Source organism: Scatophagus argus, chromosome 8 (assembly GCF_020382885.2).
Source record: "Scatophagus argus isolate fScaArg1 chromosome 8, fScaArg1.pri, whole genome shotgun sequence".
Taxonomy (NCBI): Eukaryota; Metazoa; Chordata; class Actinopteri; family Scatophagidae; genus Scatophagus; species Scatophagus argus.
Window position 1 is genome coordinate 3,658,704 of NC_058500.1, and position 25,033 is coordinate 3,683,736.

The window sequence follows — 25,033 nt, forward strand, 5'->3', positions numbered from 1 at the left end:
GATCACACCTATTATGGAGGGTAATGCAGGAGGAGTGTGTCTCATTGATAACAAAGGAGCAGTGTGAGTTATGCCTTCAGGGGCTGCGACTCATCACTTAATGCTGGGTGAATGGTGGGTCTGAGACATTACTATCTAAAACGCATCCTTCCAAAGACTTCACACTCTGCTATCCATCATAGAAAGTACATCATAAAAGGTAAAAGAAGATTTGAGGGGTTCCTTTACCTCGAATAATCAATTCCTTAGATCATGTTTTACATCTTTTATCTCTAAGGTGTCTTAGGGACTCTAAAAAAAAGTAGAAATTAGCATTCAGTAGTGACGTCCAGCAGTCACCTGGCTGTCAGTCACTGTTACAAATGATGGCCTGTGCAGCAGTCAGGTTTCTTTTCTCTCCCCCCTACTCTGTCTGTCTGTCACTTCTCTGCCAGCGATACAGATAAATACAAAGAGGAGTGAGCCTTACGATATTTGCATCTACACCCAACATAGCAAGGACTGATGTGCCGCATCTGCATTACAGCTCAGGAGTTTAGTGCTTTAACTTGTGCTCATTTAAAGGATTTTAAAGGATTAAAGGAATGTTGGGCTCTCTGTATTTACAATTTAATTAAAGAGTTTGGTCCAGACCTGCTCAAATTGGAAAGTGTCATGAGATAAATTTTGTTGTGAATTGGTGCTATATAAATAAACTGAATCGAATTGAATTGAATTTGGATGTCGCTGAGGCAAGAATGTTATGAACATTCGGACTGTGACTGAATTTATTTGAGTATGTAATTTCTTACTGTTGTTACCTATAATTGGACCTGCACTGCACTGCACTTATACACACCCACATGATTCTGCACAACTACTTTTTACACTTTTAGTCAAATGCTAACCTGCATTTTGCTGTCTGAATATCTGTACTCTCTGCATTGAACCCAATATTTATAAATATTTACTTTTTGTCACACATTTCCAGTCATTCTTGACAGCAGCATCGTAGTTTGCACTGATGAAGAAGAACCAAATGGTGAGCATGTTTATTGTATCGGCTGAAGTTACACGTCCACGCGTACGTACATGTAGGCAAACAAAAGCACGATATTAATTGCACATATGCCACACACACACACAAATGATAACACCGTGAGACTTCCATTAAATTACACGACACAAAGTGCTGCAATCAAATTAAAAGCTAATTGACTGTGATTTATGACCGCTGCAGAACATGCCACAAGGACACATCTGCACGACGACACCATTTTGCCACCTCAGATGTGTTTGTGAACACTTACAATCAGCTCCCCACAGAACAGTAAAGATTGTGATTTTCCCACATGGCCCCACACATGACTGTTAGGATATGCATGTATGTGTTTTAGTGTACATATAGCTGACATAAAGTTAAAACATCTGCAGTTTGTTATATGAAAGTGCTCGTCCTATCAGCACGGCTAAGAGCTGTTAGTTTTAATATGATATAAATCTAATTTTTTTTCCCCATTTCATATTAACATCTGCATTGCTTCGACTGCACGGTTCCTCTGGTTTGAACTGTGAAAGCTGAACCTGCATGACAATGACAACATGCTTTAAACTGTTTCTGACAAATTAATTGCAAAAGGCAAAGCGTGTTGTTGTCTACTGCGTAAGCCCAGTATGTCAGATCGCAAGAACAGAAGGAGGTCACATTAAATGTCTGTAGAAAAGTTTTCACACTCATACTTGTCAAGACATTTATATGACCACATATATATATATATATATATATATATATATACTGTATATATATTTATAAATGTACCTCAACAGCCTCTCCTTGGACCCTTTCACATCACCACTACTTCAACTACCTGCTCACTGTTCATCTTTCTCACACCTGTTCACTTGCTTTTATCCTCACAGTCACTTTTCCCTTCACATTGTAGCTTCTAAACAGTAACAAAAACAATAAAATAATAATGTAGTTAAAGTAATTCAATGGGGGCTGAAGTGGAGACAGAGAGAGATAAGGACTGAGTAAGAGCAAGGAAGAGAGACAGTCTGTACAGGAAAACTTCAGTGTTGCTTCTGGTTTCATTTGGCCTTCTCAGCTGCTGGAGCGACAGTGACTGGCTCTGTCTGGACCCCGGCGTCTGTAGAGTTGCGTTTTTGACCCTGAAATGTAAAGAGGAAAACCTGTGAATGTTTGGTCATTAACATAATTAATGTACTACTGTTTACTGTAAAGAGCCGCTTCATCCACGCCTAATCTGAACTCATTTCCAGCCCATTAAATTTTTATTCACATTTGACACAAGCTTGCTTGACACAAGACACCTGGACGCTTGTTCTTGATGCCAGTTGTGCACTGCTCTGAGAAAGAGGGCCCACTCCATCAATTACTCAGTGAGTTGCTGCTGCCATCTAGTGGAAATGACTCAAAATAAGCCTAAATAAACTGTAGGAAAGATGATCCTCTCCTTACCAGAATTTTAAAGAACAGCTGGATGGAGTTCCTCTTCTCTAGTTTCTTGGGCACACTGGCCACATCATCTCCAGCTGGGGAGGCCACTGAAACTGGTTTGCTGTCTACACTCGCCTCTGATGACTTGGCTACTGCTTTGGGCTCCTCCTTGGCTTTAACCGGCTGAGGTGCCTCAGTTGCAGCAGCCGGGGCAGGGGTCGCCTTCTTGGGATCAGCAGCCTGAAAGTGATGCATAATGAAAAACTGAATTATTCCAGTCCTACATCAGCTGTACATATAATATCTTATGCGCTCTACTCATTAAGGTGCAGGTGGAGATGACATCAGAAGTAAAATTTAATGTGGCATTAAGATGTACTGGTTGTTAGGATCCAGTGTGTCTTAGTGACTGCAACATTATGAGAGATGACTACAGAAGCACTGAAGATTTTATTATTTTCAAATATACTGAAGAAATACTTACTGACAAAACAAAAAATGATGTTTTAGAGCAGATTTTAATACCAGATGTAACTGATGGAATTACTCTGGTTAATACATCTATTCTGGTGACGTCGTTTTTCTGTATTTACCACACCAGTTGTTCTCCTGAGGAGCCGAACTCCACTTGTGGAGGCTGCCTGGACTTTAGTTGTCATGTGATCTAACAGTACCTCAAATTCACATTAATCTGTTACTTTCTGTTTAGTAATTAAAGTTCGTAGTCAGAGAGTTTCAGATCCTTAAATCAGATCCTTACTTTAGGCTTGAAGAGAGACAGGAAGGATGATTTTGAGGCTGTTTTCTTCTCTTCCTGAACAGGTGGTGGTGGTTCTGGCTTTGGAGCAGCCTCCAAGGTGCTGGCTTTTGAAGGATCCACCTTCTTTTTTGGAAAAAGCAAAGAGGAAAATACATATTTTGAGCTATTTATGAAGTAGATGCACAACCATCGCTGGAGCTGACAGATTGTGGGCAGCTGCCACCTATGAAGTAAAAGAAAAAGTAAAGTCGGAGGCGGGGGAGCCCAGGATCAGAGCAGAAAAGGGGGCAGACAAACAGGATCAGAACTGGTCCCTGGAGGAGTAAAGAAGCTCACACCGTCATGCACAAAAGAAAAGAAGGTTGGTCTGTCTAAAAACATAAAGCAGAAAGGAGAATGTTTCTCCCCTGAAGATGAGAGTGTCCTCCTTCGCAGGAATAGTTCAACATTTTGGGAAATTTGATTATTTGCCTCCTTATCCAAGATATGGGAAAACTGACACACTTTTTAACGAGTTAAATATGATGCAGGAGACGATAAGTTGACAAACCAAACATTGTGATTCTATGACTTTGATTTTGTCTCCCTCAGAGAGCCAAGCTAGCTCTTTCCCACGATTCCAGTCTTTATGCCATGGTAACAAACAGTGGTATCAATTTTCTAATCTACTGTAACGCTCTGCAAGAAAGCAGATAAGTGTATTTCCCAACATGTCAAACTCCTTTAATTTACCTCGGCTCCTACCACTGGCTGTGGCACCTCCTCCACCCTCTGCAGGAAAGGAAACATCATTTGTTTTCACATCAATTCAAACGCTGAATGAAATGCAATAAATCACTGGCTGACTCATCTGTCATGAAGGAAATTTACCACAAACAGAAACTGGTGATACAAAGGGAATTAATTCATCAAAATACAAGAAAAATAATTGGGTTTTTTACAGCTGCAAATGCCAACTTTTATGTGTGTTAACCCGAAATGAATGAAAGATTGCATTTGGTTTAGCATCATAATTGGTACATCTGGTAAAACATCGTGTCAAAGGCACCTGTAGAGTGAAGATAATTAAGAATTAATATTCCAGAGCACTTCCTGCTGATTTGCCTGCTCTTCTACAACTAGCAGCGTCACCTCCTGTGCTGCCTCAGGAGGTTCAACAGTTCTTTTACTCTGAACGGATGCAAATGAATCAGAGAATGTAAAATAAACCTACACATTTTAAACGGTGGAGATGAGATTTGATCAGAAGGAGGATCAGATGATTATTCCACTCCCGAAAGAAAAAGGCAACACCCCAAGAGTGAGAACTCTCCTTTGATTTACCTGAACATCTGTAACTGGTTCTGGCACCTCCACTGGTGTCTCCTGCAGAGCAAAACTAGTTTTTATTCTGAAGAGATACATAACATGACTCTTCAAAAGATAATGCAAAATAAGGCTCACAGTGCTCACTAGTGACAGGTTTGCTGAAAGAGTACTGAAACTAAGATTAGAATACATTAATATTCCCTGAATACTATTTTCTATTTTACCTGTGCTTCTACAACTGGTTGTACTTCTACTTCTACTGCTGGCCGTGGGGCCTCCTTGATTGTCTGCAGGACAGCGAGGGAATTGTTGTTAGTTCAATCTCATCAAGAACAGAGGAAACATTTTAATTATGAAATGCTGACTATGTTAAGATGCTGACTGCAATGAAGTGGTTAAAGAAATAGTTCAACATTTTGGGAGACATCTAGTCGCTTTAGATGACAAGATTGATACCACTCGTGTCTGTGAGTGAAGTTTGAAGCAAATGTCAGGAGGTGATTAGCTTAGCTTAGCATAAAGACTGGAATCAAAGGGAAACAACTAGCCTGGCTCACAAATAGTTGTTCATAACAAAGCAAATTGACAGCATAGCACAGATTGTAAAACAGTCTCTGTTTATTACTGAGCCATAGAGGCACCCTGTTTCAAGTCCTTATGCTAAGCTAATTGTTTCCCTTCTCTGGCTTCACAGGACACAAACAGATCTTCTCATCTGAAGCTAGGCAAGTTAGCAAAAAAGTGTATTCCACAAAAAGTTGAACTTTTTTCCATTAAATGAATCGCTAGTGAAATGTCATTGTTGTGAATACAGTGTGTCACAGAAATATGGGCTGTGGTAGAAACAGTGGTGCTAACATGAGGCTCTTCCAGGGAGCCCTCTTGCCACACGGTGTCTAGTTTCAGAACAGTGTAAATACTAACTCAGACAATTCCTGCATGTTCCAAGTTGTAAAGAGCAAATTAATTCTTCCGTTTCTGCCACATCCAGACAAATCTTGTTCAGTTAGCAACAGGATGAGCCATGATCAGTATATGAGAATGTGATAATCTACCGTACCACTGTTGCAGTCTTGGCCGAGGCAGCGGCTCCGCTTGCTGAAGGGCTCTTGCCTTTGGATGCCTTGACACCTAGCAGTGCCTCGAATTCACATATAGTATGGTTCACTCTTTGCTGTAATCTGATACACTGTGGGGCTCACTTAAACTCTCCATAAATGAATACACCTTGAAATAATTATTTACCTTCGGACGGAAGAATTTGCTCAGCGTATCCTTGGCAGATTTTCCTTTTGAGGACTCGGGTTCCTTTGCAGCAGCTTTCGGTTCTTCTTTTGGTGTGGGTTTTGCAGGTTTGGCAGCTGGCTCTCCTTTGATTTCCATTTTTGGTGGCTCTGGAGGAGGTGGGGGTGGGATAGGCATTCCTTTGGGTGCTGCAGGTGCCTCAGACACCTGTGCAACCTATTTAAGAGAATATGTGTTAAAATAATGTTTTGCTATAGGAAAACCACAGGAAACTGTCTACACACAGTCTCCTTTAACATCAAATATATTTTAATATGCAGAATCACAATTTTATGTGAGGTACGATAAGATAAATGCAAAGCAATGATCAACTTTTGTCCAAAACTATTGTATGGAATTATTAGCAAATAAAATGAATAAAACGTTTAATGAACTGCAAAATCTGTCATGCGAATTAAAACACTTGTGCAATGTGCTCACAGTAGTGGTTGCTGCTGGTTGGCTCTCCTTCTGGGACTATTTGGCAACAGAAAAAGGAAGCAGTTAGAAAAATAAAGTTAAACTGGGGCAAACAAATATCTGCAAAAAGCTTGAGAACATGCCCTGAACCTATTTGAAATAAAAAGGTGTTATCAGGAATACCCTCAATTCAAACACAAACAGAAATGGACAGAAAGGGATGCCAGTTCACAGCCTGCAAAAACTCAAACTCCATTTCCCACACTGATGTCCCTTGTCTATAATAATATAATAATCAGCTGGTTAGATAATCAGCCACTAACATTAGTGAGGTCTAAACCCAAGAAGCATGATGTAAAAACATATATTGAAAGAAAATCAAACAAGAATAGTAAAACCTTTCTAAATAAACCCACAGTGAGGCTGTCATGATCATGTACTCATTTAACATGTTTCATATGTGATGTTATGATTCATGAACATCTGTTCACCTGATCTTTCGTGGCATCAGGAGTAGCTGTTTCCTTTTTGGTTGTTTTAGTAGGTGTCACCTGTGCAACAAGGGAAGGAAAATTAACTGTCTCCATTAGCTTACATTCATGGAAAAACAAAATGCTTATCCTTCACGTCAGGTGTGTGAGCATTATGTTATCTCCTATAGCAGACAATGAAGCTGCAGTGCAGAACATTCAGAATCAGCACATATAGCTGATGTAACAGGCACAGAAAATGAATTATTTACATAAAACAGAAGCCTTTCACGGATGCAGACATAGGCCTTTATGATACGCCGAACTGAGGCACACTGAGGTCCCTGGCAGAGCACATACAGTACATGCGCTGTCATTGTGACAGCCATTGTGCTCCGGCGACGGCGTAGGCCTGCCCTCGCTCTATCTTCACAAATCTCAACTTCCAACTGCACAGGCCTCCCTTGTGAGCTCACACTATGGGTTGAACAATAGGCCACCACATTCCCGCATGTTCAAAGACTTGATTAGCATTGGGCTAAGGCAATGGTAACTCTTTAAAACGGCATGAATCCAAAAGACAGCACGATGAAGAGGAAATACAATAGCTGCTTGTTGTAGGTTTTCCATCAGGCTCTGTCATTCAGTTATGGATATCGTTACTGCCATGAAATTCCCTTTTCATAGAGAATCACACACGCACCAAACAAGTTTAAACACAACATTGTCACTGATAAATTTGTTATTGCTGATCTCATTCATCGGGCAAGTTAAGACATTTTCATCTTCTTGGAGCTTGAACTGAAAATTAGAAGGCACATTAACTTCATTTTTGCTGGATTTGTTTTTAAACTTGTGATTACAGCAGTTCATTTTACCCCACCCAGTCTAATTTTCACAGAAGAAGCACTTCATATCTCAAATTGTGTCACTTACTAGTGTTTTGAAGAAGTTCATAATTGGATTCTCTTCTGGCTTACTGTCCTCTTGGCTTTCCGCAGGTCGACTGGTTCCCTGGTCACCTTCAGGAGCGTTGTCTTCCTCAGGACTCTGGTCTAGAGTCACCCTTTCTGGCTCCGTTAGTGATTCTGATTCTTGCTTTAGGTTGGCTGTGTCCTATACACCATCACAAAGAATTAGCCTTTGAGAATTACGTTAGAGCAGCGGAGCTGATGTGCAAGCAGCGAGTGTCTTAATCGCAGCATTGAGATGAGAGCACAATTCCAACCATGCCTCTGCCTACTCGAGGCATTGTCAACAATCACCCTTTTATTAATGTGTGTGTCCCACCCCTCACTCATTGATATTCAACAATGTGTGAGAGTTATGCCCTGAGAAATGTCGGGAAACTCACATACCTTGTCTTGATGGTGAAATACAGAACTGACCAACCCTGATTTTAAGATCATTTTTAGCGAATCTGTTCACTATCTGTCACTGCTGTTCTCTACTAAACCCTGACTGAGAATGCAAATAACGTATGGGCAAATCATGAATGAATGACACATTTTTCAAGCCTTTAATTCTGTATTTTGTCATTTTATTGGAAAATGTTTAAGTACTTTACAGTGTGATTCCCGGTTGATGATATATACAAACAGTGGCACTGTGCATCGTTATAAAACACAAATCATTTTACAATCCAGTCATCGTCATGACTACTACATGCCAATAAACACATGATATTCTAAAGAGGTAGACCAAAATGTTTCTAAACAAAAACCAATGCTTGAAAATTTCATCAACATCTTACTGCTGCTCTTCCTCTGGAGCCACATAAATAGTTACAGTAATACTGCATCCAAATGAAGACATCTTTAAACCACCAAGTCTGTATGCTGATTCTTCAACAGCTGATGTACAAGCTGACTGCAGCCTGACGAGTAAAGCCTCCATGTCTGTGCGTGTCACTGGAGTATCTTCAATCACTTCTGCACTTTGCATTGGATCTACTGAGTTCACACTTGATTCATTGTCTGCTTTCTTCTCAGTCTCTTCCTCTGCGATGATCTCTGATGCTAGCTCCTCTGAGGTCACGAGGTTACATTCAGACACATTATCCTCTGCACTGATTTCCTCTACAATTGTCTCAAGGACAGCCTCAACACACTTTGCCACTGGCTCGTCGCCAGTAACTATTTGAAGAGCTTCAGAGTTCTTGTCAAGGGCATCTAGCACATCTCCAGGATTTTCTGTTTCATCTATTATCTCCTCTGTAACTTCATCTTCATTTGTCTCCAGGATTACCACCAGGACTTGTGGTTCAAGTAGGCTCGTGCTGTCCTTCACAGGATCCTCAGAAGTGACTGGATTGGAGTCAGTTGGTTCCTCCAGAGCAGACAGAGTAGCTGGCTCTTTATCAGTGTCTTCCAGCAACTCGTAAGCTGTGGGTACATTCTCCTCTACGAGTTCCTCCTGGACTGAAATGCAAGGCTCAGGCTGTCCTGTGGCATCTGTCTGAGGCACATCCGCTCTCTCATCTGCAGGCACTGCTTCAGTTTCATTTGACAAAGCCTCTATAGTTTCTTCAATCATCTCCTCTGCAGCTTTCCCACAAGGCTCCTCTGGAATGGTCAGGTTTGCTTCTTGTTCTCCAGGAATGGGCACAAAGAACGTTGCAGTGATTATCTCTTCTTCCAACGGGATGCCATTATCCACCGCGGGCTCCTGAGGAGTGACAGGATTGGAGTCAGTCGGTTCCTCCAGATCAGCAGCAGACAGAGTAGCTGGCTCTTTATTGTCTTCCAGCAGTTCGTGAACTGTGGCAACATCCTCCTCCATGAGTTCCTCCTGGACCGAAAGGTGTGACTCAGACTCTCCTGTGACATCTCTCTTTGGAACATCTGCTCTCTCCTCTGCAGGCACTGCTTTAATTTCATTTGACAAAGCCTCTATAGCTTCTTCTATCATCTCCTCGGCAGCTTTCCCACAAGGCTCCTCTGGAATGGTCAGGTTTGCTTCTTGTTCTCCAGAAAGGGGCATAAAAGTTGTTGCAGTGATTATCTCTTCTTCCAACGGGATACCATTATCCACCGCAGGCTCCTGAGGAATGATGGCACCGAGTTCAAATTCTTTAGAGAGGGCATCAATCGCTGCCTCTGGTGTCAACTTGGAATTGTCTTTGACAAAATCAGGACTTGGTTCTGTAACTTCATCTTCATTTGCCTCCAGGATTACCACTAGCACTTGTGGCTCCAAAAGGCTTGCACTCTCCTCCACAGGCTCCTCAGAAGTGACAGGATTGGAGTCAGTCGGGTCCTCCAGATCAGCAGCAGACAGAGTAACTGGCTCTTTATTGTCTTCCAGCAGTTCGTGAACTGTGGCAACATCCTCCTCCATGAGTTCCTCCTGGACCGAAAGGTGTGACTCTCCTGTGACATCTCTCTTTGGAACATCTGCTCTCTCCTCTGCAGGCACTGCTTTAATTTCATTTGACAACGCCTCTATAGCTTCTTCAATCATCTCCTCAGCAGCTTTCCCACAAGGCTCCTCTGGAATGGTCAGGTTTGCTTCTTGTTCTCCAGAAAGGGGCATAAAAGTTGTTGCAGTGATTACCTCTTCTTCCAACGGGATACCATTATCCACCGCAGGCTCCTGAGGAATGATGGCACCGAGTTCAAATTCTTTAGAGAGGGCATCAATCGCTGCCTCTGGTGTCAACTTGGAATTGTCTTTGGCAAAATCAGGACTTGGTTCTGCATCTCTCACTGTTTCTGGTTCCATATCAGCTATGACATTTTCATTAACCTCACTGTTCTCAACTGTATCAGTGACTTCAGAAATAGGTTCACATTGGACTTCATCATCAGGAGAATTCAGAGTATCTTCAGGAAGCTCCTCAATAGTGATTAGCTCATTGAAAGGACCCTTCACAATGATAAATTCTTCACTTATTCCTGGTACATCCTTGACTGCATTGATATCATCAATGGCAATCCCTTCTTGGGCAGATTCCACCTCAACTAGAATTTCTGTCACAGGGGGAACAGAAAGTTCTTCCACAGGTGTGTCTTGGTTTCCAGGTGTAGGATTTGGTTTCTCACAAACAATCTCTGAGATTGTTTCCATCACTGTAGACACTGGCTCTTCATCTTGGGCAGGAATGCCATTTGCTTTCTTGGCCTCGGGAGTGGCAGTATTAGCCTCAGGTTCAGCGGTTTCAATCAGTGCTGCATCAGCTGACTCGTCTGTGGCTTCTTCACCAGCGTCCTCAGTAATTACTTCATCTACACAATGTTCTGACGTGTTTACAGCAGCAAAGTCAGTGGCGAAAAGCACCTCAATACAATCTGCCACCACTTTGGGAAGGCTGGAAGAGATCTCTTGTGGCACAGTTTCCTTGATATTAATTTCCTCTGTAACTATTTCACCTTCTCCAGTGGATTTGTTTGAGTTAGATTCTGCAGATCCTGGCTCAGTTTCTTTCACTCTTTCTTCCTCACAGACATGACTAGTTTCAAAAATGTCAGTAACTTCTACCCGCTCGGCTCTGAACACCATATTCTCGTAAACATCGTTCTCCTTGATGACCACTTCTTTGATGATGATCCCAGCTGCCTGGTTGTGCTCTTCTTCTGCAGTCTCTTTAACAACGTCCTCAGCAATGACATCAGGTTCATTCAATAAATCTTCTTCAGTTACTTCAGTCTCCATCACAATTTCCCCTTCCACTGGGCTCTCGGGGTTAGTGCTTGTGTCATCTTCAGCGTCACCAGTTTGTGTCGAAATATCGGCTTCACTCTTTCTGTCTGTTTGTGTTGATGTTTCAGATTTTTGATGTAGATATTCAATTTTCTTCCTCTGCTCGACGATGATCACGGTGGCAGCTATGTCTCCGTTTGAGCCCGACTCCTTTATCGTGAAAACCAACATTCACATTTACATCAAATATTTGTCTGTTTTTGATCACTCTGCGACTGACTGAGTAGAATAATGTACATCTATAATGCAGTGCTATACAGTGCAACAGTCCTGCTATAAATACTCTATATATTCTGAAATACTCAAAAAATAAATAAATTAATAAATAATTACTTCTTTAAACTGTATTGTGGCTTGTGGTGTTAGACTGCATTAATTTGTCAGGTGTTTTCTGCTCCATATGAGTAAAAGAGTTGGACAAAATATTGTAAACACTTTTCAGTGTAATATCTTTAAGCAGGATAGCTTTTATTACAGGCCTGTTGTGTTGCAGTTTATTTCATTGTGTTGTGTTGTGATGTTTTTGGTCTCTCAGTGGTTGAATTCTTTAATTTCATTATTTCATGCCTTTTGATATATAATCTAAATCTATGTCATTTCAGGCAATTTGGCAGGCAAAGTGTTCTGGAGAACAGGGCAAAAATTAAAGGATAAGATTAGTAGTTTTCTACATTTTCCTCACTGTCAACACATCCCATGAAAAACAAAACAAAACAAAACAAAAATAACAACATGCATTCATCCTTCTATTCATCCTTCTCTCAGCTACCCTGCTACCCAAAGATGTAAATCTTCAAAAATGACTAAACAGGTATAAAATAATATTTTGAAAATGCTAATTAATTTCTTAAAGCACAGACTGCAGCACTGTGGCTCACCTAATTTTGATTATCTTTCGGAGGTGTGGCACACAGGAATAAGCTATATCACACTTTCACAGGTAACATACACTTCATTGTTGTTTTTTGTCATTTCATGGAATTTGTTGACAGTAAGATAACGATGTGAAGAGGAATGTGAAAAGTGCACTCACCGGCTGTGCTTCAGCAGCAGGAAGACTTACATCTGTTTGAGCTTCAATTGATGTTTCTTTATCTTGAACACTCTGAACAACAGCTGGAAGTTCTGCCTTCTTTTTAAACATTTTGCCAAAAAGATGACCTTTTTCTTCTTTATTTTTCTTGACCTCTTCTTTCTGGATGGCGGTTTGAGGTATTTCAACAATAACTGGAGCGTCTGCATTTTTGTCTGTTTCGACTATGACAAAACCAGACTCGGGTGTTTCTGTGGCAAGGTTTAAAGTGTGGATCCCACCATTTTTCTGGACCACAGTGTCATGGTTAACTGCAAAAAAGAAGAGTCTGTTATCAAAATGTTAACAAAATGATTCAAAATATTAGACTGAAATCTACAATCCCCAAACTGACTTGAAACTTGTTTGATACACAAAAAACAAAACAAAAAAACACCACAACTTATCATTTATAGATCAAATTATATGTGTATTTATGTTTTTATACTGTCAAAGTTCTGCTTTCTGAGTTGTGCAGGGCTTCATGAAGTAAACATGGGCAAGTCGTTGTGACACAGTGACATTATCTTTATCTCCAGCGTCAACATTAGCTCTTAGACAAACTCAAGTGCCAGCAGGAATCCTACAGCATTATTGTCACTGCAGGGATACAAACCACACAGTGACAGGTTAAACAGTTGCTTGTTCTTGTCAGTGTTGAGACTACGCCTATAGTTTACACTGGAGGACTCCTGACACAGTCCAGCTGGGAGTTACTGTGTTTACAGAGCATTTATACAAGTCCAACTGCTCCAACATGTACAAGGAGACATCAGCTGGTTTTGTCTGTCAAAGACTGATGTACAAACACAATAAAACTAAACAAATAACAGTAAAAATAAGTCAAAACCTAATCTTCTCTCATCATCAGATTCTCCAGATTTAGACAAAAGATTGTGACAAAAACTCTCACTCACCATCAATCTCCAGTCCGTTCGATGTGACGTCTGCAGGGAGGCCTTTAACTGATCCATTTTCGTGCTTCTCGGGAAATGTCCCATTCTATAAAAGATAGCATAGATAATAATATTGTTCTGCTCCACAGTTCACAAGACATTATCCACACTAGGTAGCAGAAGGACTGATTTTGCAAACACTCCCCTGAACGATTGTTCAGGGGACTGTTTGCATTTTGATAAAAAAACAAACAACAACAAACTTTAAGACTCAAAGCTTTTGTCTTAAAAGCAACTAACAACTATCACATTTTAAAGCCACTAACTGACTCCTACAGGTAAAGCATTACAGGTTTGTTGTGTAATTTGAATAATCCTACCTTGGTTAATTCTTTGTTCTTGGAATGCTCGTTTCCCATTTTCCCCAGCTGAGTCCTACCAACACAGGCGGTTTTAGCACAGATTCAACTAAAAGACATTAAGCAGAAAAACAAAATCATGCTTTTGTTATGTTACAATGGCAGGCAAAAGATACTCTGCAAATTGTGATTCTTTGAGTGATAGCAAACTGTCTTTGCTTAATATCATTCAAATGTCTTACCTTGTTACACTTCTGCAAGTCCAGCCAGTGATGTCCTCCCTGAGAGAACAAATAAATGGAAAGTGTCTGTCACTCTGTCAGACAGATGGATTCGCTGTGCCTGCCCAACTGTGTATAGAGGCTGTTGTTAGCAGGCTGTTTTATGTGTGCTTTAAAATGGGTGGGACTGTTTTTAAGTAATCAAGTGGATTTCCTCCAGTGAAAAAAGGTGCTCCCTCATAAAGTCACATGATTAGTTCAAGGTAATCCATCTGTGAACTGTGTGAAAGTACCCCGACGACATCAGAATGAAGGTCCACTCCACTCAATCCCGCTATGATAAGGAGGCAGCAAGCACGTTATTGTTTTTGGATGTTGCTGGGAAGCAACAGGATGTGTATTAAGGATACTGGCCTGGCGCACATCCACTCTGTCAAAACAAAAATAAATATGTTTGCATTTGTAGTCCTAACTGGTTGTTTTGACTGAAGGGAAAGCTTTAGGCATTATGTTGCATTTATTTAGCTGACACTTTTATCCAAACCAGCTTAATGTGTCAATGTGATCAAGAATTTTTAAAGATTCAGAACCAAAGTTTGCTGATCACAGGGAAATTTAAAAACATAAATACATTTAAAAAAACAACTGACAAGTGCCTTAAAATTCTCTGATGATATTTGTTTGAAATAGCTTTTTTTGAGATGCAAAGAGCAAGTATCTGCTTTATTATCACAGTTAATCAAGACAAACACAGAGCCCTGTAATGAAATCATCTGTCTGAAAAGACCTGCCCATGTTTGGAGGCCACTGACGGCCTGTCAGTGCATCAGTATGAATGGGCCTCTCTGAAAGACATCCAAGGATCAAAGACAAACTGACTGAAGTCAGTTCATCAACTGATTTCTTCCGTCTTTTATTATTCTGATCTTCTTCATCTATGTGTTGTTTGGTGTTTTGATGAGTAAATGTGCTGTGACAAAGGAGCTCCTCACCTCTTATTTTGTTTAGTTCTTTATGATCGCTAAGAGCTCAAGTCTATTAATGCAAATCAACCAGTTCACAAATGTAAATGAATATTTTCCTCTAAACAACTGAAAAATCAACTTGTATTTCAAAACAAGTAATTGTGCAGTATTTTATTGACTTTGCTTTGACAAGGCTTGGAATCCGTGAGCACAATGTCCCAGTTGTGGCCTGTAGCCTGCACAGTGAGGTGGGAGTTGGATTCCCCTGTTTGGATTGTGTACTTCTGACTTCATGCGAGGCCTGCAGCTGAGAGACCTCAAGCAAACTCTTTATAATGAAGCAATACGAGGCAGCCCACCAGTTCGACTAGAGGCACAACCCTTACAGAAAAGCCTCTGACTTTAAGACGTGTTGGATGAAGTGGCCTATCGAGAGTTACTGAACTCAGGTCAAACGACTTCTTAGGACAAGTCTGTTGTCCAGTTGTAAATACTCAACAGCACTTGGCTATCTTTGATGTGGTACATTTCATTAGATCCTCTGAAATCTTCTTCCGCTGGTCTGAATCGGATTAGTGGTCCTCTAGCTTTGCAGATGAATTATGTAAATATTTAAACTTGGGAGTAGTACTGTTTGCTGTCGAAATATTTACAGAGCAGTAGTTCCGGATTGATATAGTAAATAGCTTGGTATATTGTAAGCAAGTCTGCACATTTCTTGAGACAGCCTAAATGACTGAACAGGCTGAATTCTCATATAGAGTGAAGCTGATGAAACATGTTTTCTCAATCTGTGTAGAACCGAAGGTTCATGTTAAGGGCCGTGTTTAATGGCACATTACATTGACTGGTTTGTTCTGAAAGCAGGTGTGCATTAAAGGGACAACCATCAGTTGATGCTAACACAGTTCCAGGAGGCAGAGGCAGAGTTCTCTGAGTACCCCTGTCATCACTGACAAGGCTTTGCATTAATGGAGAAGTTGTTGGTGGCAGAGGTCAAGAATGACTGCTTCAAGCAAGCCAATCATATGGTGGAATGCAAATCTTACCATATGGCTTGTTGCTTTCTGTCCACTGTGGGGACGTGGTGCCTAAAGATGTAAATGCTGCCATCGCCACCATCCAAACCAAGCGCTCCATCCAGTTTGTGGACTTGTGTCCCACTTGTTTCAAGTTTGGCATCAACTACCAGCCGCCCACTGTAGTTCCTGGTGGAGACCTGGCCAAGGTCCAGAGGGCTGTGTGCATGCTGAGCAACACCACTGCTATCGCAGAGGCCTGGGCTCGGCTTGACCACAAGTTTGACCTGATGTACGCCAAGCGCGCCTTTGTTCACTGGTATGTGGGTGAGGGTATGGAGGAGGGAGAGTTCTCTGAGGCCAGAGAGGACATGGCAGCTCTGGAGAAGGAATAGGGGGAGTAACAAGTTTGTGGATGTTTGTAACACCCAATTTGCCTGTCTTAATAAAATTCCTGTGGCATGTGACCAAAACATACACTGAATACATAGTTCTTGAAGTTGGACATTTTAGCCATCCTGTGTATCCTACATAAACCCTGTTAATTATCCTGAACAGCTTCCCGTGTAAGTGCACCTCGGTTTATGAATGTTAAATTTTCAGTTTTTATTAATACGTGAACATATATATAAGTAACCTTCATTGCTCAAGAGAAATCTCAAAACATTAAAATTTGATTTGGTGTGCAAGTTTGTTAACCTAAAATTGGAATTTAAAAGAAGGCCTTTTGGTCAAAATATGTAAAAAAAAATAAATAAATAAATAAATAAGTTCAGTTAACAATAGTTATTCTTTCATTTATTCATGAAAATGGAATCGACAAATTAGCAGGATTGTCTCCACTAAAATGCAGGGTCGTTTGAGCACAGTATGTCTTCCCAGGCCTCCGTACCGCTAGGTGGCGATATAGTTATGTTTACGTGTTGACTCTGCTGTCTTTGTGCAGTCGAGGAAGCCAAGATGGCAGCCACCATGAAGGGACCCGTAGTAAGTTTAAATTAAATATAATTACATTTTCTCTTTGAGACGCTCCGTTGCTATTTTATCTGGAGATGCAAATAAAAACAGTCGAGCTACATGTTTAAGCAAAAATATATACAATCACGTGTGTGAGTGATATTTCATATCTTGGTCTGACAACCGTTTGGCTCATGTCACCGTCAAGTGTTAGCTAGCTAGCCAAACCACTAGCTAGCTGTATGTGATTCTGCGATTAGGTAACCACAGTGCTGAGACTTCACCAACCCGATGATGATGATGATGATGATAATGATAATTAGTTAGATGATGGCTGTGGTTGCTGACAACGGTGACAGGACACTAGCCACACTGCCGTCTATAGCTCGCCTCGCTCACTTTAGCTAACACATGTAGTGAACCAGCATGATTTGTCATGTTCATTTAATCTGGCGAACATTAATCTTAACTACATTTGATTTGACCCTGTTTGCAGGCGGTTGAAGATGTGAATGTCACTTATGAAGACCAGCAGAAGATCAATAAATTCGCCAGGAACACGAATCGAATGGCAGAACTGAAAAATGAAATCGAGGCAAAGAAGGTAAGCGTGTTGTGAATACAGAAATGCGACAGACTCGAGGTTCTGTGTGTGGTCAGCCATGTTTACAGTAGTCTATACTGTACTGTGATACTGTGACATTAAGAAACTGCACGACACTCAGCTGCAAGTTTCTTAAGGTGACTGCTGTCTGTTACAACAGTCCAAGTCTTTGTGAGGACCGAAATGTTCTGTTGTCATTCATTTGAAGGCTGTAGCTTGTGGAGCTTTTGACTCTCATGCACGTCAGGATGTTGTCTTAGTTTAACTTGACACAATTCAGCCGCCAACTATAACCTTTGAAGATATGTTTTGAATTTGTATCAACACTTTATGATTCCTCCCACAGTTAAGTGTGGTCTGAAGGGCAGTGCAGATACCAAATTACTGAACTGTTAACAGCTCTAATTGAGACTCTGTAATGGTCTGCCATTCTCTCCATGCAGAAATCATTGCAAAACCTACAAGATGCCGGTGATGACCTAATGATGTTAGACGATGATTCTCTATTGATCCCTTATCAAATTGGCGATGTCTTCGTCAGTCACACTCAGGAGGAAACACAAGAGATGCTGGAGGCTGCAAAGGTAGGTTCTCTTAACCCTTTTAATACTCAGCAGACTTGTAATTCACAGTGAAAGACCCTCGTTAAGCCAGGACTTTAAATAAACCCTAACCCTTAGCATAAAAACTGAGAAAAGGGAAACAGCTAGCCTGGGTCTGTCTGAAGGTAAAAGTCTGCCAACATGTTACGTCTTGATTGTTTAATCCACACTGGTTTTACGGAGGGTTATGTGGTGGACTATTTCTGAGCCAGATGCAGTGACTTGCTGGACTCTCCACTGGTTGCCTGGCAACCTTATGACGACTGCAAGACTCCAGACATGAGCGTGGTATTGATCTTGTAGTGTATTTCACAAAATGGAGAATTACTCCTTTAAGTATTCGTGCAGAGGTATTTGCTCTAGAGTGGAGCAGAACGAGGAACAGTCCAATGCAGCTCATCAGGACAAGACATTGCTGCAGACGGGCATCGGCACTGCTGTCCCGTGCTGGTTCAGAGGGCATCGTTTAACAGCGTCAGGGCTTTGTAGCTGCCACACCAGAGAGAGGCACTGACCAGAAAGGCCTTCCGATTAGAGCTTGTCCTGCACTCTGTCACTTCCAGGAGCGTTTTGTTTGTCCTTGTGTTTGCTGCTGTTTCATCACACAGCGAAGCACCGTGTGCAGGCCTTTACTGATCGATGTGGACAAGTGTGCTTCATATGCTGAATAACAAAAATGTTGCTGTAAAAAATGTTTAAAATATCTGCTGATTAATATTTAGTGCACGTTAATATACCTACTGTCTTTATGTTTTTACTTTCCTCATCAATCCTGACTTCAGAAGTTATTAAACAGCCTTTAGCAGCAGCAGTTTATTAAATCCAGTTTAATGACATGTTTGTTGGAGAAATTGGAGTGGTTGTCATGTAATTAGAGTTTCCATGTTCTGTAATCAGGAAGCACTGGAGCAGGAGGTCAAAGGCCTTGAAGAGCGAGTGTCAGCGATACAGCAGGTGTTGGGCGATCTGAAAGTCCAGCTCTATGCCAAGTTTGGTAACAACATTAACCTGGAGGCAGATGAAAGCTGAGCAGTGAAATGGACATTGACAGCTGCCCCCACGAGGACCTTTTCACGCAGCTCTCGCATCAGAGGTTCACAGAGCGTTTGCCACACAAAACACCAAGTAGGACTCAGCATGAACAGCTTAGATTTACAGCCTCTGGCTTTTGTTTACACGCGTGATGTATCAGTCTTTGCTTTGGCAAACAAATTCACAAGAGCAGTAAAAGTAAAGATTTGGCGATTCAATAAATGCACACAATTTCTACCATATTTTAATTTGTCCCTTATTTAATGTAAAGTAGAATAAATGAGGAATTTTGGAACTTCAAAAATAAAATTTGACACTAAAAAGAAAATATGAACTGAGAAAGGAAACATTGGCACATTGATAAAAAACATTTTTTAAAAAAAGGTCATAATAATGCCAGAACACATTTCACCAAAAATTAAGCACAGACTTTTGATGTTGATCAGTGACAGCCTTCTGATTTTTTTTTCTTCATTTTTTAAAAATACTGTCAGTGTATTTTCAGTGTCAATAGTTTTCAGTTTTAACTTCCTGTCGCCACTTTGGCGTGGAGAGGAGGGGCTTGAAGGTAGGTGCAACAAGAGTTTAATGTAATCTGTGTACTAATGAGAAGCGTCGCTCGTCTGTGATGGAGGCTCTGAAGCCACACCAAACAGCCGTGTAGTGTTTTACAAGGTTTTATGTGTGAACTCAACGTGTTTGGCTAAAAAGGTCGGATGAAGTTAACCACGTGCCTCTTTGACGAGCCGGCGTTCTGTGCATTAATGAGTGAAAAGTTACATTTGTCAAAAGTATTTCATCTGCTTTGACCTCAATTTTTTTTGGTGTTAACCAGACCAACTCAAGCTGATTAAATTAGTGGCATCTGTTACTGATCCACATGTTTGTTATCTTTTACACACAACTTAAAATGAAAAGCTAAAATTTTCTAGAGCCAGTGAATCTTCCTTCAGAAATTGAGCAGCAAACTGAGATAAAGTGGATCCAAATATTTAGAGACTTGATGTTTTTCGTCTTGATCTTTGGCTTTGGTTTGTTTAGACTCTCACATTCTGTCTTTTTTTGTGGTGGCAACAGATTGTAGTTCTTCTCATATGTGGTTACAAGCAGCTGTTCTTCAGACTGATAATCTGTTCAGAAAACAGCAAATAGTCAAATAAGATTTCAACAAATGGTGATTTTTCTAGTGGAAGAGGAAGTATTCATTAAAGTAAAGGTGGAGCTTTTCAGAATCAGAATTCCTTTTTGATGGACATATGTGTTAATAACTAATACTGATGCATCAGTGTGAAGTTAAACTGGTTTTAACTGCTTCACATACAGTCAGGTAGATCAGGAGGGGCTGTGAGATGATTAATCATTAATGATGATTAATTAATGAAACCAATTAGAATCCTACACAAATCTGTGGAGATTTTAATTTTCCTTTAATCTTTTTATTTTTATTTGTTTCGTGAAATATAAATACTTTGACCTCTTTGCCTTTTTTTTTTTAAAAAAACTAAACATACGCAAAGCAAAAAGCAGTTTCCTTCCTGAAGGTTTTCCCCTCAGGAAGTGACTGATTATTCACACAGTAAACGAAATCTTCACATGGCTGAGATAAACTGATGATCAGAGGAGTTGGCAGATCAAAGGCGCCTTTAATGGTAACCCAAACGACTTCCTGTGGCCACATTAGATAGAACATGATCAGGACTTGTTATTATATCCAAGATATCAATACACAACACATGAATATTTGTGATTTAGTTTTTATTTGCATATTAAACAGTAACACACTCGCAGCCATAATGGATAAAATAACTTATGTCGTTTTGCTGCAAAAATTAAACAATGACATTAATTAGATTCAATCCAAGAACTACCCATAGAGGCAAATAATTGTGGAATAAATTAGTACTGCATCAGGGAAAAAAAATAGGAATAAATAATATCCAGTAATTACATGAACTCAAGTAAATGCATCATCAGTTGGACTAAACATTCGTGTGTGGATTAGAGCTAACGGGAGTGCAACACGAACGCTAGAGAGAGAAGGAGGAAGGAGGTAACAATAATTCAATTTGACCCATAAAAGTAGCCTGAGGCCCAAACTTAAAAGATTTGCACTAGAGGAAAGACTGCGTTGCAATATGATGGCACCCTGATACGGAAATGACAAAGAATCGAGATCTTGGAAGACGCAAATCATTTGCACGTGTGGTGTTTTCTGTGTGGGCTGCTGAATATGCAGAAGATCAACAGAGGAGCCAGGCGGATAAAAATGCATCTGTTTTGTTATTGTAAATGAGCGTTGCAGCAAATCGATCCGTGGATCAAATGCTCTTAAAGCACACAATTAAAATAATGAGTTCAGGTGAAACCTTCTTTTCTGTGTGAATATCTTGGCTTCATCCATCTGATATTTCTCTATATATGCTGGATGGTTGGTGGCTCCCACAAATAACAACAATGCACAAACCTCATTAAATTGTGCCCTGGAGTGTGGACTGCATGAGCTAATAAAATATCTGGGGGGGAAAAAACGAAATTGAGAGCTTGAAGTTAAAGCAGGCGACTCTGGAGGATCAAGATCTCAATTAACAAGTTTCTCCTCCTGCTGGGCTCCCTGCTGAACATTCGTAGCCATGATTAAGAGGAACTCCGCCCACACAGGCTCGTCTTTATGCGCAGCTTGTTAAACCGCGGCTCAGAGGAGCACACGTGGAAATGACTGGACTTATTTCCCAGATGGCCTTGTTTACTCTCTGCACCTTCCCTCCCTCTCTGTGTCTCTTTATCTGCTCATTGCTATCTGTCCTCCTATTCCCCTGCTCCCTCTCTAATGACACAGATGCTGATATTTATCAACTGTCCACAGTCGTGCTGAACTTTGAGAACTCTTTGACGGCTTTTAAATTGGTATGATTTTCGCTGAAGCAGCCAGAATCACTAAACTGTCAAATAAAATGGGATGCACTCCGCCAGAGTCTGATGATTTATCGATTTCCTTCCATTACAGCTGTAGAAATTTTTACTAATTAGGCTAAAAGATGATGCGAACACAATCTGAATTTTAGGCAGCACGTATGTGATTGGCTGTTTTAAACTCAGGCTGAGTGCAGGAACAGACCAGAGGGTGTCTCTGTCTCCCCAGTAATTTCACAGTGAAATCAAGCAGCTTCAGCCAGCATCAAGATGAGCTCTTAGAGTTTATTGGGTATGGCTACACATTGCAAGTATTGTTGAAATACGTCCAGCTTAATTATAAGAATTATAAATGAGATGTGGAGGAAGATACAGGAATAAATGGAGGATGCCGTTAAACTTAGGTTAAATGTGTGATTATGCCGAGACCTTTTAATCACCCCCCTCCCTCTGCTTTGTCAGTAAAGTACAGCCTGGTAACCGGCGCAGGATCTTCCTGTACAGCTGAGGTCCTCCACAAAGAGTTTGTGCACACTTCATCATTTTCTGCTCTTGTGCTACAGTGAAAAATTGTGTTTGCTCACTGTCTCTGTATGTTAGCTTAAATGTCAGGAGAGTCAACCTGGACGGTTTGAAAAATCCATAGCAACCACAGCCATTCTTCTTCACTTACGGCTGTTCTGTCTCAGCCAGCTTCTATTCATTACAAGCGAGGAGACACCTCGAAGGACCAATGCAACACGCCACCCGTCAAAGGTCTTGCAGCTCTCATCATGGCCCTTAACGCTTTAAAAGAAAATACTTTCTTCTTTTTGTCATCAGCACAGAGCTCTGTTTTTCCACGTGGTGGCCTTTAAGGAAACTAGAAGTATTTTCTTGCTGTGTTTTGTCTTCATTGGACAATTCACATAAAGACTGGACATGACCGCCTTGTCGGATTGAATTATGTGCTACCTGCCTCAGACAGTTGAAACGACTTAGCAACTAATCGATCGTCAAGCAGCTGCTTTGCTCTTATCGTGATGTTCACTTGTAGCTTTTCTGTTTCATATCATTGTGAATTAAATCTTTGTGCTGTTGGTGGGACAAGGCCTGACATTTGAAGATGCCACTTTGGGCTTTAGGAAATGGTGATGATTTTTCAGTGTATTGTAAGATTTGACAGACTGAACAAAGTGATTAACTGAGCAATTTGTCAGCAGGTTACAGGGATAGTAAGAGACCAGGACCACCAGGATACCCCTGTCAACTACGCTTGAAAACCCAACTAAATTTCTGAGTGATGGGACAGGATATGAACATCCTGAGCCTTGACAGCTGTAGTGCAACAGATTGTGAGAGAGAAGGTCTAGCAGAGAAGCCTAAAAGCATAAAGCGAGATTGAGTGCGGTGTAAAGACCATGTGTCGTGGGCCGCAAGAGGCACAATGCGGCCATGCACCTGTGCGAACGCATTTCTTAGAGGCAAATCAAAGTGCAGATGGACCGAGAGCTGGTTTTTCTGTAAGACTCTCAAGGCTAATGAATTCGTTGACAGTGGCTTCCGCTCCCTGGCTTCTCGTGGACAGGGACTCTGGACTGATGTGTTGAGGCTGAGAAGGATGCTGGGATATCGTTTGTCATTCATTTCATTACTGTCTGTCAAGTTGATCAGCAAGACAATAAAGCCGCAATTCCGCTGTGGCAGAGTATGAATCATCTGAATGATGAAGACGAGTCTTTGTGTGGACTGATCCCTCTGCGAGCACACACGAGTGTGTGTGTGTGTGTGTGTGTGTGTGTGTGGCATCAGTGCAGCAATCAGGAGTTCTAAGTGCTCGGAAAACAAATTTGTGTCCCAGAGCCAACATCCAGTGGTTTATTTAAAGATTTGTTTATCTATCTTTTATGAATTGCTGAATTGAAAATTAAAACTTTCACTTATGTATCATCAAGCCTCCGTCTGAAATGCCCAAAACGTGTGGGAGTCCAAGCTTGTAAGTCGTCATCAGTTACTAACTTTAATCAGTAATTTATAAATGCATTTCCATATCCACCGCAGAACAATAGACCACAAATGGCTTACCATATGAAAGACAGTAGAGCGCCTTCAGATATTTCAATGAATATCATTACTGAAGCATAAATTTATGTCAGTTACATTGCAGAGACCTTGAAGAAACTGACACATCCAAGGAAGGAGGCAGTTTGAATCAATTTCTCTTTAAAAGTGATGGGCAGCTGAAGTCTTACCAAATATTTGCTTCTGATTAGGGAATTTACATGGATTTTATGTAACCTTTACATTTCAAACTCTGAGAAGTTTGTTTTAGCCACACTAGTTTTGTGGTTTAGAGGAATGTTGGTCCATCAGTCCACCACCTCAGTCTAAAGTGTCATGAATTTTCATGTAATTTTGCACAGATATTCATGTTCCCCAGAGGATTCAGCCCCAAAAATGTTTGTGATCTTCTCACTTTCCTCTGTGAGGTTGAACTATCTCAAAAACACATGCATGGACGGAAGACACGTTTCAAACAGACATTCATGTCCTCCTCACACTGGTAATCCCCCTATCATCTAGTGCTGGTATAACCAGGTCAAGATTTTAAATTGTCCAGAAATTTAGACTTTCAGAACTGCTAATTAGCAAACTTTCTCTGCAATGCGAGCATGTTAACATGCTGACGTTAGCTTGTAGCTCAAACCATTTGTGCCAAAGTGGCGCCTCACAGAGCAGGTGGCAGCCTCTTAGTCTTGTTTGCTATTAAGGTGTTTGCGTCATATTTCAATTCCCACAGTAAGGGAATGTTATTTGTACTCGCACATACCACAGGGCACCACAGCCTTGGTGTTTTAGTCCCACTACAAACGCTGATCTGATGACCGCTGGGCAGCTTCAGCAGACCAATCTAAAGTTCTGTGCATTGCACAGCGTTAGTCTAATGGTATTTACTGCAGAAGGATGAACAGGATTTTCCCCAAGTAGAGATTTAAACCAATGATCCTTCAGTCATATTAGTGTTGCACCGACT

The 25,033-nt window shown here is 40.9% G+C and overlaps 3 protein-coding genes across 9 annotated transcripts; 2 read left to right on the forward strand and 1 right to left on the reverse strand.

Moving 5' to 3' along the window:
- Nucleotides 1-1,016: 1,016 nt before the first annotated feature.
- bcas1 (brain enriched myelin associated protein 1) lies at nucleotides 1,017-14,233 on the reverse strand. 7 transcript variants are annotated; one of them, XM_046397649.1, is made up of 15 exons: nucleotides 13,953-14,233; nucleotides 13,732-13,786; nucleotides 13,373-13,457; nucleotides 12,417-12,727; nucleotides 7,619-7,798; nucleotides 6,704-6,763; nucleotides 6,234-6,269; nucleotides 5,754-5,969; nucleotides 5,569-5,649; nucleotides 4,733-4,795; nucleotides 4,524-4,565; nucleotides 3,933-3,971; nucleotides 3,201-3,323; nucleotides 2,462-2,680; nucleotides 1,017-2,151 (listed from the first exon to the last, which is right to left on the reverse strand). In XM_046397649.1, the coding sequence occupies exons 2-15, from the start codon at nucleotides 13,768-13,770 to the stop codon at nucleotides 2,071-2,073; spliced, it is 1,575 nt and encodes a 524-aa protein (XP_046253605.1). In that variant the 5' UTR covers nucleotides 13,771-13,786; nucleotides 13,953-14,233; the 3' UTR covers nucleotides 1,017-2,070. The 7 variants fall into 7 exon arrangements, with proteins under 7 accessions (XP_046253605.1, XP_046253604.1, XP_046253606.1 ...); XM_046397648.1 differs by having other exon boundaries at nucleotides 13,732-13,819; nucleotides 13,953-14,232; XM_046397650.1 differs by lacking the exon at nucleotides 3,933-3,971 and having other exon boundaries at nucleotides 13,732-13,819.
- Nucleotides 14,234-15,852: 1,619 nt separating this feature from the next.
- On the forward strand, nucleotides 15,853-16,310 carry LOC124063718 (tubulin alpha chain-like). The gene is given in 2 exon segments (XM_046397656.1): nucleotides 15,853-15,966; nucleotides 15,969-16,310. Coding segments are annotated over 2 exon segments (441 nt in total). The 5' UTR covers nucleotides 15,853-15,867.
- Nucleotides 16,311-16,773: 463 nt separating this feature from the next.
- pfdn4 (prefoldin subunit 4) lies at nucleotides 16,774-19,352 on the forward strand. Its single transcript, XM_046397256.1, has 4 exons — nucleotides 16,774-16,902; nucleotides 17,369-17,476; nucleotides 17,920-18,060; nucleotides 18,976-19,352. Exons 1-4 carry the CDS (start codon nucleotides 16,876-16,878, stop codon nucleotides 19,105-19,107), a joined length of 408 nt encoding a protein of 135 aa, XP_046253212.1. The 5' UTR covers nucleotides 16,774-16,875; the 3' UTR covers nucleotides 19,108-19,352.
- Nucleotides 19,353-25,033: the final 5,681 nt, after the last annotated feature.

Coding starts and splice junctions, on each gene's coding strand:
- pfdn4 (XM_046397256.1), top strand. CDS start 16,876: ATGGCAGCCACCATGAAGGGACCCGTA. Junction 17,477..17,919: donor ATGAAATCGAGGCAAAGAAG/GTAAGCGTGTTG, acceptor CTCTCCATGCAG/AAATCATTGCAAAACCTACA. Junction 18,061..18,975: donor AGATGCTGGAGGCTGCAAAG/GTAGGTTCTCTT, acceptor TTCTGTAATCAG/GAAGCACTGGAGCAGGAGGT.
- bcas1 (XM_046397649.1), bottom strand. CDS start 13,770: ATGGGAAACGAGCATTCCAAGAACAAAGAATTAACCAAG. Junction 13,458..13,731: donor AGAACAAAGAATTAACCAAG/GTAGGATTATTC, acceptor TATCTTTTATAG/AATGGGACATTTCCCGAGAA. Junction 6,270..6,703: donor CTGATGCCACGAAAGATCAG/GTGAACAGATGT, acceptor GTTGCCAAATAG/TCCCAGAAGGAGAGCCAACC.